At 34.0% G+C, this 16,279-nt stretch overlaps 1 protein-coding gene across 3 annotated transcripts in view; it reads left to right on the top strand.

Annotated features, from left to right (window-relative positions):
* AFG3L2 (AFG3 like matrix AAA peptidase subunit 2) overlaps positions 1–16,279 on the top strand; it is a 53,854-nt gene that overhangs the window by 17,000 nt on the left and 20,575 nt on the right. For all 3 annotated transcript variants that reach the window (XM_027852320.1, XM_027852322.1, XM_027852321.1), the window contains exons 6-13: positions 2,590–2,664; positions 2,923–3,047; positions 3,580–3,853; positions 5,640–5,777; positions 7,673–7,826; positions 10,278–10,385; positions 10,482–10,607; positions 14,668–14,778. In XM_027852320.1, coding sequence (XP_027708121.1) covers positions 2,590–2,664; positions 2,923–3,047; positions 3,580–3,853; positions 5,640–5,777; positions 7,673–7,826; positions 10,278–10,385; positions 10,482–10,607; positions 14,668–14,778 — 1,111 coding nt within the window. The remainder of the gene's footprint in view (positions 1–2,589; positions 2,665–2,922; positions 3,048–3,579; positions 3,854–5,639; positions 5,778–7,672; positions 7,827–10,277; positions 10,386–10,481; positions 10,608–14,667; positions 14,779–16,279) is intronic.

Below are 16,279 nucleotides of genomic sequence, written 5' to 3'. Positions count from 1 at the left end.
TCCTGATCTAAATCTTGCCACTGGACTCCGATGGCTCCAGAGGAAAAAGTGAGGCTGGTGACTTTACAGAGCCCTTCCTCACTTAAATCCAATTCACTTGGCTGTCGTGGCATCACCTTCCTAATGTCATGGTCCTCTTCAAAAACACCCAGTAAAAGTATCCTAGCTGTAAATTGATGTTGTGCTAGGTTCCCTGTTCCTCATAATTGGTTAGCAGAGGGAACAAGTGACAGGGAATATCCTCAGCTTTTGGGTGTGGCAGACTAGAAGAGATTTTTCTGGAGTAGATAGGTTGGAGAGACAAACCTGGACTTCCACATTGGGAGGGGCCTTAGTCCCATCTTAACTCCCAGGAGTGTGGGGGTAAGCTATGGTTTAGATTTCAGCCCTCTGGTAAAGGTCTTGACCAAAGGAAGCTCTGTCTTCTATGGACTGTGTCTTACCTAATCATTGTATTTTCCCCACTGACTGGTACAATGCACAGTCATTTAATGAGTATTTGTTGAATTTATTGGTTAATTAGTGTAACATAAGCGAGGCTAGCCTAGAAGCAGTCAGAGTAGGCCTGAGTGTTATTATTTGAGATAAGGCTTCTCTCTTTAAGAATATTTTCACAAACCTTCTGACGCCCGGAATTTTACCATTGGAGACTCATTGTTTTGGGTTAGGCATTTTCCTTTTCCTAGTTAAAATACATATATTCTGAGGAGGGCACATTAAATAATTATCAGTCAGTGACACCTTAGTGAGAATTGGTTTGTCAGATGTGTTGTAAACTTACTTTGAAGGAGCTATAATTTCATAGATATGTGTTCTTGCTACACCTCTCCACCATGCTTTTTCACCCTGTGTGATTCTTGTCCACGTCTTCCTCTAAATCTTCACAAAAGATCCACCTAATGCCTTGGAGGTCTTTCTCTGGTTTTTATACTGTTTAAGGGTACCAGTGTGGTCCATTTGTCATCTTTCGTTCTCACTATATGACTGGCCTGCCTTTTGCTGTCATATATATTCTTTTTTTTTTTTTTTTTTGGTAAGGCAGTTGGGGTTCAGTGACTTGCCCAAGGTCACACAGCTAGTACGTGTCAAGTGTTTGGTCTGAGGCCGGATTTGAACTCAGGTCCTCCTGTCTTCAGGGCCGTTGCTCTATCCACTGCGTCACCTAGCTGCCCTGTCATATATATTCTTGGTGTCCTTAATGTTGTTGTATAAGCCTGGGAAGTGACTTGAATACTTCATATAGACATTTTTAAATTGATAAGTTGGATATAATTTAGTGTATATATTGTCTTAGAGTGGTATTATAAAGAACAATGATTGTTTTTGAAGCTTAAAGAACAAGTTTAGGAAGAAGAGGTAGAAGTGGGTACCTATTTGGATGAATGAAGCAAAAATTTATCTAGTTGAAGAAAGTGTGATTATGTAACCCTGCCAGCCAGCTGTATTCTAGTTTCCTCTTCTCCCTTTAGAGCAGCCTCAAGATGTATTGAAGCTCTGCTTTCTGAAAAAGTAAACCCCCTATCCTTTAAAAATGGTTACTTTTCCCTCTTAGGCTGTGATACTTTAGAAGTGTTCTATCATGGTTCCCTTCCTGCCCCAGGCATTCCTTTGGAGTCCTTTCATTACTACTAAAATCTTGAATGGAGTGTCTATGGCAATTCCTTTTCTTAAAAAGACTACTCTGATGAACCGTGTTACTCCTAGTGTATCTCATTAAAGGCAGCTAGGTTGTTCAGTGGATAGAGCTCTGGGCCTAGAGTCAGGAAGACCTCAGTCCAAATTCAGCCTCAGATATTTACAAGCTGTGTAACCCTGAGCAAGTAACAATAACTCTGTCTGCCTCAGTTTCCTCAGCTATAAAGTGGGAATAATAATAGCATCTAATTGTGAGTATCAAATGAGATAGTATTGTAAAGCACTTAGCACACATTACCTGGCACATGGTGGGTGCTTAATACTTAACAAATGCTTGTCCCCTTCTTCCTCCTCTTCCCCTCCACCCCTCCATTTAGATATCCTTCATAATAATAATCATCAATATAATTGACATTTACTGAATACTTTAAATTTACTTTAAAAAGATGCTTTGGACACGTACATTTGAACCTCTCAACAGTTGTGTGAGGTATAGATAGGTTCTATATATCTTACTCCCATTTGACAAATGGTTAAACTGAAGGTAATAGAAGTACATAGTTTACTTACACATAGCTAGTGTCAAAAGTGGAATTTAAACCCAGATATTCTTTATTCAAGGTCCAGCATACTATCTATCCCGTTTCTCCTTCTAAGAAAGTTGTGTATTTCTGGGGATATTCTGTGGGGTGCCATCCCTGACATATGCCCACCTTCTAAAGATAAGATTGAGATTCATTCACAATAACAATGACTGCCCCTGTAGAAATAAGAATATCCCAAGATATCATGCTCCTGATTCACTTCTTTATTGCCGAGGTAATTGTTGATGTTAAAAGCAAAGGTAGAAATTTAGAATAAATTATAGCTTAAAATGAGCTTAAAACAATACTTAGATTTTTCTGAATTAATATTTGAATATTAATAACATTCCTATTTTGTTTTTTAATATAGGTGGACAGACTAGAAGTAGTGAACAAGCGTTTTGTTCGAGTGACTTTTACACCAGGGAAAACTCCTGTTGATGGGGTAAATTAGCTTTTTAATTGATGTAGTGAATTAACTGAATAGTAATAGTTCTTACTTTAATAACTAAAGGAACTATGATTTTGTTTATGTAAGTGACTGTACCAATGTTATTTTTTCTCACTTGATTTGAAAAATTCTTATATTTTTATATGTGAAATATTAGTAAACTGTTAAACCTTTTTTTAATACTTAACTGAACTAAACTTTTTTCTTTCATTACCTGACATAGTCATGATCTTTTGTTTTCCTTTTTTATAGCAATATGTCTGGTTTAATATTGGTAGTGTGGACACCTTTGAGCGGAATCTGGAAACTTTACAGCAAGAGTTAGGCATAGAAGGAGAGAATCGGTTACCTGTAGTTTATATTACTGAAAGTGACGGGTAAGAATCAGTAGTGGAACTTTAAACTGTTAATATCTCTTATTTCACTAGATGGCAGTATCTATAAATTAAATTCTCAAAGATGTCCCAACCTTTGCTTGTTTATATGTTAAATATTTATTTACAATATATTTATGTACCTAACTTTCCCGCTACCTTTTAGTATTTTTTTGGTCAGCTATTTAAATAATCCTTTTCTTGGTTATTAATTTCTGATTTCCTATTCCTTAAGAAAACTTTAAAAATACAAATTAACATTGATTTCAACTCTTTTTTCCCCCTTCGTAATCTTGAAGTTTTTCATCTTACTGCTTAAAAGCTACTTTTTTCATTTGTTATAGAGTACATGAGTTCAGTTAGAGATAGAAATTCCCTTTTTGCCCTCAAATATTAGCATTCTTCATTTCCCATATTAAATATGTACAGTTGGAGTCTAACTAAAATCTATAAATTAAAGAAAACCTTACCAAACACTAAAAAAAAAAAATTGATTATGAAAGAAACTAATGTTGCTTGTTTTATTTTCCTTTAGCTCATTTCTACTGAGCATGTTCCCAACAGTCCTTATAATTGGATTTTTGCTATATACACTAAGAAGAGGGCCTGCTGGTATGGGTCGGACAGGCCGAGGAATGGGAGGTCTCTTCAGTGTAGGAGAAACCACTGCTAAGGTCTTAAAGGATGAAATGGATATAAAGTTCAAAGATGTGGCTGGCTGTGAGGAGGCCAAATTAGAGATAATGGAATTTGTGAATTTCTTGAAAAACCCAAAGCAGTACCAAGACCTAGGAGCAAAAATTCCAAAGGTAAAGTTAACTTACAGAAGTTGATTTCTGACATGATCACATTAAAGTTACTGTGAATATTGTTTTTCCATATATGGAATATATTAGTTGCATAGATAGAGTCATTTTGATTAATAGTGGTTAAGGGGTATACTGATAAAATAGCTGTAGCTGTTTTTCTATTCTTTCCATAAAAATGTACTGCTGAACATCCAACAAAATCTCTCTTAAAGCATTATTGGTCACATTTAGAATACAGATAGAACCAAATTTTGTGTACATACTCCTGAAAAATTGCATAAAGCCAGTTGTTTAATGCATTGCTGTTGTTGTTGAGTCATTTCAGTTGTGTCTGACGCTTCATGACCTCATTTGGGTTTGTTTGTTTGGTTGGTTGGTTTTTTTTTTTTAGCAAAGGTACTGGAGTGGTTTGCCATTCCTTCTCCAACTCATTTTACAGATGAGGAAACTGAGGCAAACAGGGTTAAGTGACTGGCCCAGGGTCACACACCTCTAGTAAGTGTCTGAGGCCAAATTTGAACTTGGGAAGATGAGTCTTCATGACTTAAGACCTGGTACTCAGTCCACTGTGCTACCTAGCTGCCCAGAATTTAATGTATTACGAGAGCTTACTCTTGAAAGAAATCCTATTTTTTTTGTTTTTAGATTTCTAAAGTGCTTTCCTTATTACATCCTATTGTTGTAGGTGATACTGGTATTATTAGCCCCACTTTTTTCAGATAAGAAAACAGATTCTGAGAGGTTAAATAGTTTCCCCATGGTCACACAACTAGTAAGTGTCTGAGATGAGATTTTAACCCAAGTCACTTTAGGTAGAAAGGGAAAGTGTTTATATAGCACCTATTATGTGCCAGGGATTGCATCAAGTGCTTTTTACAAATATTATCTCATTTGATCCTCACAGCAACCCTGCAAGGTAGATGCTATTATTACCTTCATTTTACAGTTGAGGAAACTGAGGCAGAGTCATAAAGTGACTTACCCAGGGTCATAAAGCTAGTAAGTATCTAAGACCAGATTTGAACTCAAGACTTCTTATTCCAAACTCATGCTGTGTTCATTGTGCCACCAGCTGTCAACTGGATTTTAAGATAGTGATAAAATTTCCCTAGCTCTCAAAGGGCTTATGGTCTATTGGGGGGGTGGAGGGAATATGTAAAGATAAGTAAATTCAGAGATATACAAAATGATTTGGAGGTGAGGTAGGACAAACACTAACATCTGAGAGAATAAGGAAATGTCATGAAAAAAGATTTGAGGTTTAGGTCAGTTATCCTTGTGAGAATCCTTTACCTCAAATCTCTAGGCAGTTTTTATTTTTGATTGCCTAAGTTTAACATTTATTCTTTTACATTGTAAACTTCTTGAGAGGAGACCTGTCTTATCTGTCTGTGCATTCTAGGGTCTGTATCTACTTAAGCAATCCTTGTTGAATCAAATTGAATTTTTGTAGACCTAGACTTACTTGTATTTTAAATAACTGGTACCCCGAAGACCTAGGAAGAAACTTATCTTTGAAACTAAATTCTCATGATGCCAATTAAATTGAAATGTTTTAAAGTCATTGAGTCTTCTAAAAACTCCTTGGTTTTGTTTCTTTTACTTGCCTTTGCTAATAATTACATTATGATTTTATAACATAACTCAAATATTTGAGAAAAATATAGTATGTGTAATTTGTTTCAAATACATAAATTATATGCTGTAATTATTTCATGAAAATTGAATTTACTTTTATGAAAGGCTAATTGTGTGATTTTTTTCCCCCCCATTTTTGTTTTTTAAGGGTGCCATTCTAACAGGTCCTCCAGGTACTGGAAAAACACTTCTAGCCAAAGCAACAGCTGGAGAAGCTAATGTCCCTTTCATTACAGTAAATGGCTCTGAGTTTTTGGAGATGTTTGTTGGTGTGGGTCCAGCTAGAGTAAGTTTTTGTCCCAGTATGAGAACTTAAAAAAATAGAAACATGATAAAAAAAAAAAGAAAATAGAAACATGTATTTTAACTTTGAGGAACCTATCCGCTATTACTGATAGCTTTGAGGATTTCTTTTTTACCAGTGGGCATAAAATGAAACACATTATAGAAAGCTAGTATACTGTTTTTCCTCCTCAGAATTACAGTTTTATGTAACCATTATAACATTTAGCTGTCTCTTTTGAGAAGTAATTTTAATTTATTGATTGGTTGATCATAACCATGAATATGTCAAATTTTTATTCTTATGTGATTAGTATTTAAAATCTTTTGACTAAGAAGTGTTGAAATGCAAGGAATTGGTATTATTTCCACACTTTACCATTTAGCTGTTACTTAAGAACAGGACCAGTTCTTGAAAAATAACTGACAAATTTAGACTGAAGGGTAGACTAGACTTTTAAAAATGTAACCCTTTCTGAGAATATTTGCATTTTTATAGTGGAGAGGGAGGGGAAAACTTTTAAGTTAAATGCGTATTTAATGGGGATATTTCAAGCATTACTAAGCAGATAGAGTAGCATTTTTTTTTCAAGGACAGAACACCTTCCAGCTGTCTCTGAAAACAATGCATATAAATTTCCTATACATAAAATTGGTCCTGATTAGAAATGTCTGAAGTTCTCATCCCACAATCATCTTATTTTTTTTATTTACCAGTTTGGGAGTTTATGAAGAAAATAACTTTCATACACCAAGAATACATGGTTTCATTAGTGTATATGCGTTCTCTACTTATGCAGATGGAAACCCCTATGTGCCTTTGTAGGTGATCTTCATAGGTTGCTGTGGCTGACAGGTATCATTACCTTGTCACCAACCTTCTGGTGATGAACTTTACCTGATTTAAGCTATGCTGGTCCTTAGTGACAGACATACACTCTGTCATCAAGCCTATACTAGAAGTCTGGCCAGTTTGCTAGGACCTATCAGAGCTTGTACCCTGCTGGCCTAACTATTGAGAAATAGAATTATTTTCATGTTATGATATGCATTGAAGTACAACTTTAATGGAACTTATAAAGAAAAACAAAAGGAAACGCTAGGAGATTTTTCTTTCTTTAAGTTACTTTTTTTCTTTTGATAAAATCCTTAATTTGAATTGACTAATACACAATTCTGAAAGTCTAAACCCTTACTTAATCTGTAAAAGTAATGTAGCACATAAAAGAAATGTTTTAAGATTTCTGAATACTTGATTATAGAAACTAATTACCAGCAATAATATTAAGCTGCTTGACTTTTAGTATTTATGAAACAATTTTTACAAAGTACATTGTAAATCTTTTTTTTCCCGTTAGTTTTTATAGTAGTCCTGTCAAGAAGGTCAACAATTCACCATTTTTATAGAGATGGAAACTAATACATATTAAATAAAATAATTGCCTTGCCTAATATGCAAATGAGTAGAAAGTTAAATATAGGTGATTTTTGAGTTGTTAAATATTTTAACAGTTAAATGTGATAACTACAGAATAGTCTGAATTTGTAAAACTAATTGTACTCTTAAAATTGGAACTTGATAACATTTCACTTTTCGTAGGGTAAAGATATAGTATCTACTTTTGTTGTAAAGTATAATTATTCTGTTAAAATAGGAACATAGTTATAATGAATTGAAGAACAATTTCATTTACTGGCTTGAGATCTTAAAACACTTTAATTACCATGTAATATGATATTTATTTGTTGTCTAGAAAAGACGGCTTATTCAGATATGTACCAGTATATAGTACTCGAATATTAAAATTGTGTGAAGTATAAAGAACATAATTGCAGATGCTCTTTTAAATACTATACCATTGACTAAACTCATTTCCAGTGTTGTGTTTTCTTGTTAAGGTCCGTGACTTATTTTCTGTTGCCCGTAAAAATGCGCCTTGCATTCTCTTCATTGATGAAATAGATGCAGTGGGTAGGAAGAGAGGACGAGGCAACTTTGGAGGCCAAAGTGAACAGGAAAATACCCTCAACCAACTTCTTGTAGAAATGGATGGTAAATATTCAAACTCATTTTACTTCTAACCATTCATATTCTCTTATCTAAAATGATAGTGGTCATGAAGTTAGAATGATACTACATCCCACTAATACTGCATTCTACTAAAACCAACTAAACCTTCCTGTAGGTGATTTACAGCTTATATTGATACTAAGACAACATAAAAATCAAATCTTCCTTGCTTATTTACCAAAATTTACTATTCAACTAACAAATTCAGTAAGTGACTTCTATGCAGAACATTGTGCTAGTCATTTGCTAGCTTATATTTTAGTAGAATGTAATCTCTTGACTTTAATTACATAATAAAGTGTTTTGTTCTTGATGCTGGAAGAAAATCCAGCTGCTGGCATAGTAAATGAAAGCTTATCTAGATCTCAGAATTCTTTTATCATTCTGAAATGTTCAGAGCCCACAGTAAAATTTATGGGCAACCAAAGTTTGAATTTGATTCAACATATATTCCTTTAATGATTAAATAGTGAATTTTCTCTGTTATCACACAATAGCTTGTTAGAAATTATTACTTTTTCTTTCAGTTAAGGGAATCAGTTTAGATAACCTTCCATCTAATGTAATAGTAAATTTGAACATTGCTAAGTATGCAGTAAATGGGAGATTTGGTCTATGCAGTGTTTCCTAGTGCATAAATAATTGCCATATAAAGTTTCAGGGATATTTATAATTGTTAAACAGCTTAGATTCACAGGTTACAGTCCTCAACCAGCTTACTATAACATTTTGAGTCTTTATCCTGAGTTGTAGAGTTGTAGGGAAAAAAACATTTCTTATCTGCATCTAGTTTTTCAAATCATCTATGTTTTTACTTAAATAAATATCTTTTATATTTCATCCTGTGTCTGTTGTCTATCCTCAAGAAACTGATTTTGAACATTTTAAATTATATATGTGACAATTTTACCACAATTACTAAGCTATGAGGAAGCTAGGTACCATTGTTCATGGAGTGCTGGACATGGAACAAAGAAGACCTAAATTCAAATCCTGCCTTAAACAGTTACTATCTTTATGTGATCCTAGGCACAATGTTTTTCAACTTCCTCATTTGTAAAATGGGGATAACAGTATCTACCTCCTAGGGTTGTTATGAGTCTCAGATGAGATAACATGTAAAATACTTTGCACACCTCAAAACAACTGTAGGTATAAGATGAATAGCTGTCTCTATTTCCTTACTTGTAAAATGGGAATAATAATAGTAATAAAAATAATAGCAAAAAAAAAATAAAGATAGCACCTCTTTTATGGGATTGTTATAAAGACTAAATAAGATACTTTGCTAAAAAGAAATTTGTAGAGCCTTTAAGCACTAAATATCAATTGTTATTTTATTCTTTTCATCTTTCTTTAATGAAATATAAATAGAAATAATCCTTGAATAAGTTGCTATCCTATTGTTATTCTTATACATTTAATGTTCTATGGTCTTTTGTACAAGTAGATAAAGTAATTGCTTTTTGTACTGGAATATGAGTATTAGGATATAAGCTCATCCTCTGTAGGCTCACCAAAAGAATCTGTCATATAGTCTTAGTAGCAGAAAAAACAACAGGCCATGACTTTGATCTAGCTATTTTGAAAGTTTTTCATTTCATGTAGCTTGGGAGGTTATAAGTCTTTGGCAAGGAGATATATCTTAACGATGTTCTTTTTAAAGTTTTTACTGCATCAGTATTATGTCTGGACGTTCATGGGCAGCAATTCTTTGGTAGTATTCTAGCACAGTTTATTGGTTCAGGTCTCAAGAATATTTTGAAGCCTCTGTAGTATGGAGATTTGACATCTCTTAGTTCATAAAAGATGGTGAGCTTTTAATGTATAATTTTGGCTACAAGGTCATATCTTGCTAGGTATTTGGTAGATAATTTTTATAATCTTCAGTGATATGTTGCAGGGATTCTACCTGTAGTTTACATTATCCTCATTGACTATTAAGTCTGTTCTTAAGAACAACTCTCTGGTAGCAGTGATCTGTTCCTGAATTATCATAAATCTCTTCCATTTCTCTAAACCAATCCCCATGACTTTTGTTAGCCATTTGTTCAGTGATCTTTGAGTGTTGTAGACTGAGTTTGTACAGATGTCACTTATAAAGACATTTTGATTATATTCTTGGATCTTAGCTATTTGATAGGCATAGTTTTAATGTAATCTGTTTTCAGTTATATTCACCAAATCCAGTGGTGAGTAACTGTTACTAACTTCAATATTGCTTGGTGAAGTGATGTCTTCTTGTTTCAAAAGTATTTTTGTGAGGTTTTTTTTTAACCTGTTTATCATTTTGCTATTGTCATTATCATTGGTGGATATGATTTCTGCTTAGTTGCCAAAAGATTATTAGATAATAAAGTGTTTTGATAGCAAAAATACTCTTATTTTCCGTGCTATGACAATAATTCTTACATGTTTGCTATCCTCATTCAGGTTTTAACACAACAACCAATGTAGTCATTTTGGCAGGCACCAATAGACCGGATATCCTAGATCCTGCGTTATTGAGGCCTGGGCGCTTTGATCGGCAAATCTTTATCGGTGAGATTATTATTGTGAGATATTATTTTTCATAGAGGATAAATGTAAATGTTAAATTATAAAAAAAAAATTTCTCTCTTTTAAAAAAACATGTAGGGCCACCAGATATAAAAGGAAGAGCATCCATTTTCAAAGTTCATCTCAGACCATTAAAACTAGAAGTTGAACTGGATAAAGAGAAATTGGCAAGAAAACTTGCATCCTTAACTCCAGGCTTTTCAGGTAAATAGAAGATAAACTTTTGAAGTCTTCATATACATTTCTTAAACTATGATAATTACAAGGAATACAATAATTTCTTTTCCTCCCACTTTGAATTCACCCTTGGGCTATTTAAGAATTTATGTAAAATTCAGACCCCCAAAATCAGAATCAAAAATTTAAATAGTAATGATGGAAGCAATTCTTGTTGAAAATTGTGGGGATTTTGAAGAATGGGTCAGCAAGAAGGCTTAGACAAGATGCCTGATTAAGAAGTGTCATCTAAAGCCAGATCCCCCTTACGACCTCAAAACAGCCGTATAAAGTAATAGACATAATGGCAACAAAAAGAAAAAAAAAAAGAAATGTTCAGAAGGTAATTGCCACAGGAAAAAAATTAACAAAGATACAATGAAACCACTTTGTGTTGAACAGATCTCACATTCTCTTCTGCTAATTAGTGTAACAGTGCTGACTATAGTAACTACAGCAACATAAGGCTGCCAGGACTATTAGTAAGTGTTATGGTTCCATACTAAGGACTTTCAACAGCCATCTAAGTCACTGTCCCTTCCTCTTAGCCTCATGTTAGCAGTAATCTGACCAAACTCCCTTATCCTTAAACAGGCAGAAGTTCATGAGTTTGTCCAGTAGCAACGATAAAGACGAGAGACTAACTAGTTATAGAAGAGAGAGGGACTGAACAGTGAAGCCTGCTGTATCACTGTTTGGAATGGAATCTGTTGTTATAGATTTAGGGATTGAGGGAAATTTAATGGTCATCTACACCCTCCCCTTCCATTTTTCATGTGAGGAATTGACTTGCCCAGAGTTCATGCAGATTAGCAAGTGATTGCCAGAATTTAAACACCTAATACAGTGAATTTTCGACTGTTGTTCTGATAAGACTGAGTTGAGATGTGTATAAGTCATTCACTCCCTCAGCAAAACAGCTGGACATGTACTGAATAGATAAAACCATCAAAGAGGGAAAGGGAAATTCCCCAGACACAAGTCCTTTGGGGAAGGGTCAGGGGTAGGATGGGGAGAGAAGATACTAAAGAAATGAGCAAGCAAAACAAAACAAAAATCTCCTAATGCAAGGGAGAAAGAAAATCCCAGTTTAAGATTTCAGAAGAATAATGTAATTCAGCAACAAGTATAACTAGAATCTCAGAAAACAGACTGGAATATTCATAAGTATGCCCAGAGTAGTTGGAAGGCCTAATAAAGGAACTGAAGTAATAAAGAATGAAATTAGAACTCTGAATGAAAAACTTGTTGGATTAGAATGGAAGTTAGGAAACCGTAAAACAGTAGGCACTCAGGGGCAGCTAAGTGGTGCAGTGGATAGAGCACTGGCCCTGGAGTCAGGAGGACCTGAGTTCAAATCCAGCCTCACACACATAACATTTACTAGCTGTGTGACTCTAGACAAGTCATTTAACCCCAGTTGCCTCACCAAAAAACTAACAAACAAAAAAACACCAGTAGACACTCTAAGAAAAAAAAGAAAAGAAAAGAGAAAATGTTATCATTGGACTTTTTATTTCTATGAAACAGTTTTAGAGCAAAGTCAAAAAACAACAAAACTGGAAAAATATATGAGAGTTTGATTGTAAGTCAAAACCAATTGACCCAGAAAAACAGGGCTTAAAGAGAGATTCTTAGGATAACTGACCTCCCTAAAAAACATGATGAAGTAAAAAACCTGAATGTCATATTTCAAATTATCATAAAAGAAGATTGCCTTGTAAGTACTGGCAAGGAAAGCAAAGAACAGGTTTGAATCCCATGGACAGAGGAGAAACCTTAGGAGTAATGCATCCAGAAATATAATTGTTAAGCTTCTAGATCAGATAGAGAATATCATGACTACGGATAGCTAAAGTGTAAATAAAGAATCACTGCAAGCTATACATGAGAAAGGAAAAGAAAGATTAGAAATCTGTTTATCAAAATGGAAAGAAAATGGCTTGCACCCAAGAATAATTAAAAAGTTGAAGATAATCATACATTTAAAAAATTTGCTTTTAGTAGAATTAATGATTTCTAAGCATTTTTTGTTTAAAAAAAAAAACCAAGGCTGGGCAAAGTCTTTGAAATGCATTCAGTGGAACTTATTTATAAGACAGTAGTACTTGGGTACTTCAATATGTCTCATATTTAGATAAATCTAAAAGATTTATCTAGATAAATACTAGGACACGAGCTCAAATGCAGGAAAGTGAAAATATTAAGCATTTTATAGATTATAACATAAAAATTATAATTAATTAGGAAATATGAACAAAGAATAGAAAATTTAAGGTTAATCTAAAGAACTACTAGACCAAATAACATGTCTTAAAAACAATACAGAATTAAGTTAGAGAACAATGCTAAAACAACTTACTAAAACATGGGATGCAGCTAAAGCTTAATGGAAAATATGTAGCTTTGAATGCTTATACTAAGAGAAACAAAGAAAAAACCAGTTAACTGAGTCTGCAATTTAAAAAACTAGAAAATCATCAAATTACCCATCCCAAAAGAATAACAAAAGTAAGTAGAAATTTTGAAAATCAAAAATTCAACAAAATTGACAGCAAAAATTGATTAGAGAAATGCAAATCAAAACAATTCTGAGGTACCACATCACACCTATCAGATTGGCCAACATGACAAAACAGGAAAATGATAAATGTTGGAGAAGATGTGGGAAAATTGGAACACTAATGCATTGTTGGTGAAGTTGTGAAATGATCCAACCATTTTGGAGAGCAGTATGGAACTGTGCCCGAAGAGCTATAAAAATGTGCATCCTTTGACTCAGCAATAGCACTCCTACAGTTATATCCCAGAGAGGTCATACAAATGGGAAAAAGACCTACATGTACAAAAATATTTATAGCAGCTCTTTTTGTGGTAGCAAAGAATTGGAAATTGAGAGGATGCCCATCAATTGGGGAATGGCTGAACAAGTTGGGGTATATGAATGTAATGGAATGCTATTGTGCTATAAGAAATAATGAGCAGGCCAACTTTGGAAAGCCTGGAAGTACTTGTATGGACTGATGCTGAGTGAAGTGAGCAGAACCAGGAGAACATTATACACAGTAACAGCCATGTTGTGTGATGACTAATGTTGATAGACTTAGCCCTTCTCAGCAATGCAAGGATCTAAGACATCTCCAAAGGTCTCATGATGGAAAATGCTATCCACATCCAAAGAAAGAACTGTGGAATCTGAATGCAGATCGAAGCATACTATTTGCTATTTTTTTCTTCTGTTTTGTTTTGTTTCCTTTTTCTGATGGTTTCTTCTATTGGTTCTAATTCTTCCTTACAACATCACTAATGTGAAAATATGTTTAATAGGAATGTATATGTATAGCCTAAAAAAATAAATTGACAGCAAAAGATTTGCCCTGATAAAGCTTAAGGTTTTTTTTTTTTAAAAACCAATAAAATAAAGAAACCATTAGCTTTAAGAGAGGGCAGGGGAGAGAGAAAGAGAACAACCAGATTACTAAATAAAAAATGAGATAGATTTCACAACAAATGGAGAGGAAATAAAGAAAATTATTAGAAACTGTTAGCCTTAAGAATGGAACAGGAAGTTGACGATTAATATGCTAATCTTTTACTTGATTGTTACATTTGAATTTCAGAATTAGTACTATTTCAGTTACTTAATCTTCACTTATCATTTTCTGAAAAATTTATTTAAGGGAATATACCATATGAAAAAATTTTGTAAGTATTATGAATAATTTAAAATGTAAATGTTTAATAACCTATTAGTTATTTTAGTGTTTCTTTTTCTGCTTTTGTTTCCAACAATATAGTGATTCATGTTGAGCATTAAAGTGAAAGCATTGCCACTCTTTTATCCTTTTATCACAGTTTGAGGTGAACTTACTAAATATCCTTTGCAGTAAAACATTCACCAAATGTATCGTTGATCATTTTGAAAAGCCAAGTAATTTTGGGAGGAGGGAAGATATTGATCTTAAATGACTATGATTTGATTAATTGATTTAAGCGTGTTTGTATTTGTAAGCTGCTGGAATATTTATTTTGTTCCTTCATTTTGCAGGAGCTGATATTGCTAATGTCTGTAATGAAGCTGCTTTGATAGCTGCAAGACACCTTTCAGATGCCATAAATCAAACTCACTTTGAACAAGCAATTGAACGAGTGATTGGTGGTAAGAAAATTAAATGTGGCTTCAGTCCAGAGACAAGAAAAAGTGTAATGGGATAGTTCTGTGTTAGCAGAACTGGGATAGGATAAGAGGAGAAATAAAGTCAGCCTAACATCAGTGACAAATCAAATTACAAAAATGTTCTCAGAACTATCAATTTAGTTGAATAAATGTTTATCACTTGTATTTTCAGTGCAGAGCACTTTGGATACGAAGACGAAAATGAAACTGCAGATTAAGCAACATTATTATGTAACTGACATTTTATGTTGCACTTTAAAGTGTATAAAATGCTTTACATCCATTATCACATTTGAGCCTCATGGGAATCCTTGTAATCCAGTTACTACAGATATCCTAGTTTTATAGACAGAGGAACTTAGCCTTAAAGAATTAAATTACTTGCCTTTGGTTGTGCAGTTAATGAATTAAAGAGAGGCAGGATTTGAACTCCTAACTCTAAATCCAGGACTGAATTCACAATAACGTGAAAGCTTACTCTTATTAGAAGCATACTCAAAGATAAGGATAAGAAAAGGCAGTTTGAGGAGAGAGGGAAAATACTAGCAACAGGGAGGCTTCCTGGAGAGAATGGTGCCTTGTGCTGAGCCTCTAAGGAAGATGAGGATTCCAAGAGATGGAGATAAGGGAGTATGTTCCAAACTAGAGGACAATATGTGTAAATGAAAAAAATGTGGAAAATAGAGTCAAATTGGCCAGTTGTTAATAAGTCTAGTTTGGTTGGAATATCAACTATATATTGGAGAGTAGCCTGAAGTAAGGCTAGAAGGTAGGTTGGAACCAGATTGGGAAGGTCCTTGAATGTCAGGCTAAGGAATTGGTTGTATTGTTTTCTAGAGGCAGTGGAAAACTACTGACTTTTTTTGACCAGGACAATGACATAGATCTATCTTAAGAAGATTATTTTGACAGCTTTGTGGTAGATACATTATAGAAGAGAAAAGATAAACAATTGGGAGAACAATCAGGAAATTACTATGATAGCCCTGGATTTGAGAGATGAGAAAAGAAGACAAATGTAAAGAGATTTTGTGGAGGCAGAATTGATAAAACTTCTCAATGGAAGGGATTTTAAATTTGAAGGGTGAGAGAGAAAACGCTAATGAAGGCTCTGAGCCATCCTGGATGGCTCTGTTCCCTAAAAGACAGAGGGAAGATTAGAGGAATTTCCATTTTGGATATATGTAGTTTGACATTCCAGAGAGCCTTGTAGAGATGTCCTACAGGTATTTAGAGATCCTGGAGCTTAAGAGAAAAATTAGGACTAGATATATAGATTTAGGAGTATTTGTGTAGAGGTGATAATTAAAGCCATAGTACTGGATGAGATCACAAATATAGAGATATATACATACGTAAACAGAAGGGGAGGGAGCCAGGAACAGAGCCTTGAGGGACACTGACACTTTAGGAAGCATGAAATAGAAAACTAGAAAAAAGGTTGAGAAAGAGGGAGTCCGATAGAAAGACAACAAGGAGATAG

Source organism: Vombatus ursinus, unplaced genomic scaffold (assembly GCF_900497805.2).
Source record: "Vombatus ursinus unplaced genomic scaffold, bare-nosed wombat genome assembly UNPS02009573.1, whole genome shotgun sequence".
Classification (NCBI taxonomy): Eukaryota; Metazoa; Chordata; class Mammalia; order Diprotodontia; family Vombatidae; genus Vombatus; species Vombatus ursinus.
This window is presented reverse-complemented; position numbering and strand designations above follow the sequence as displayed.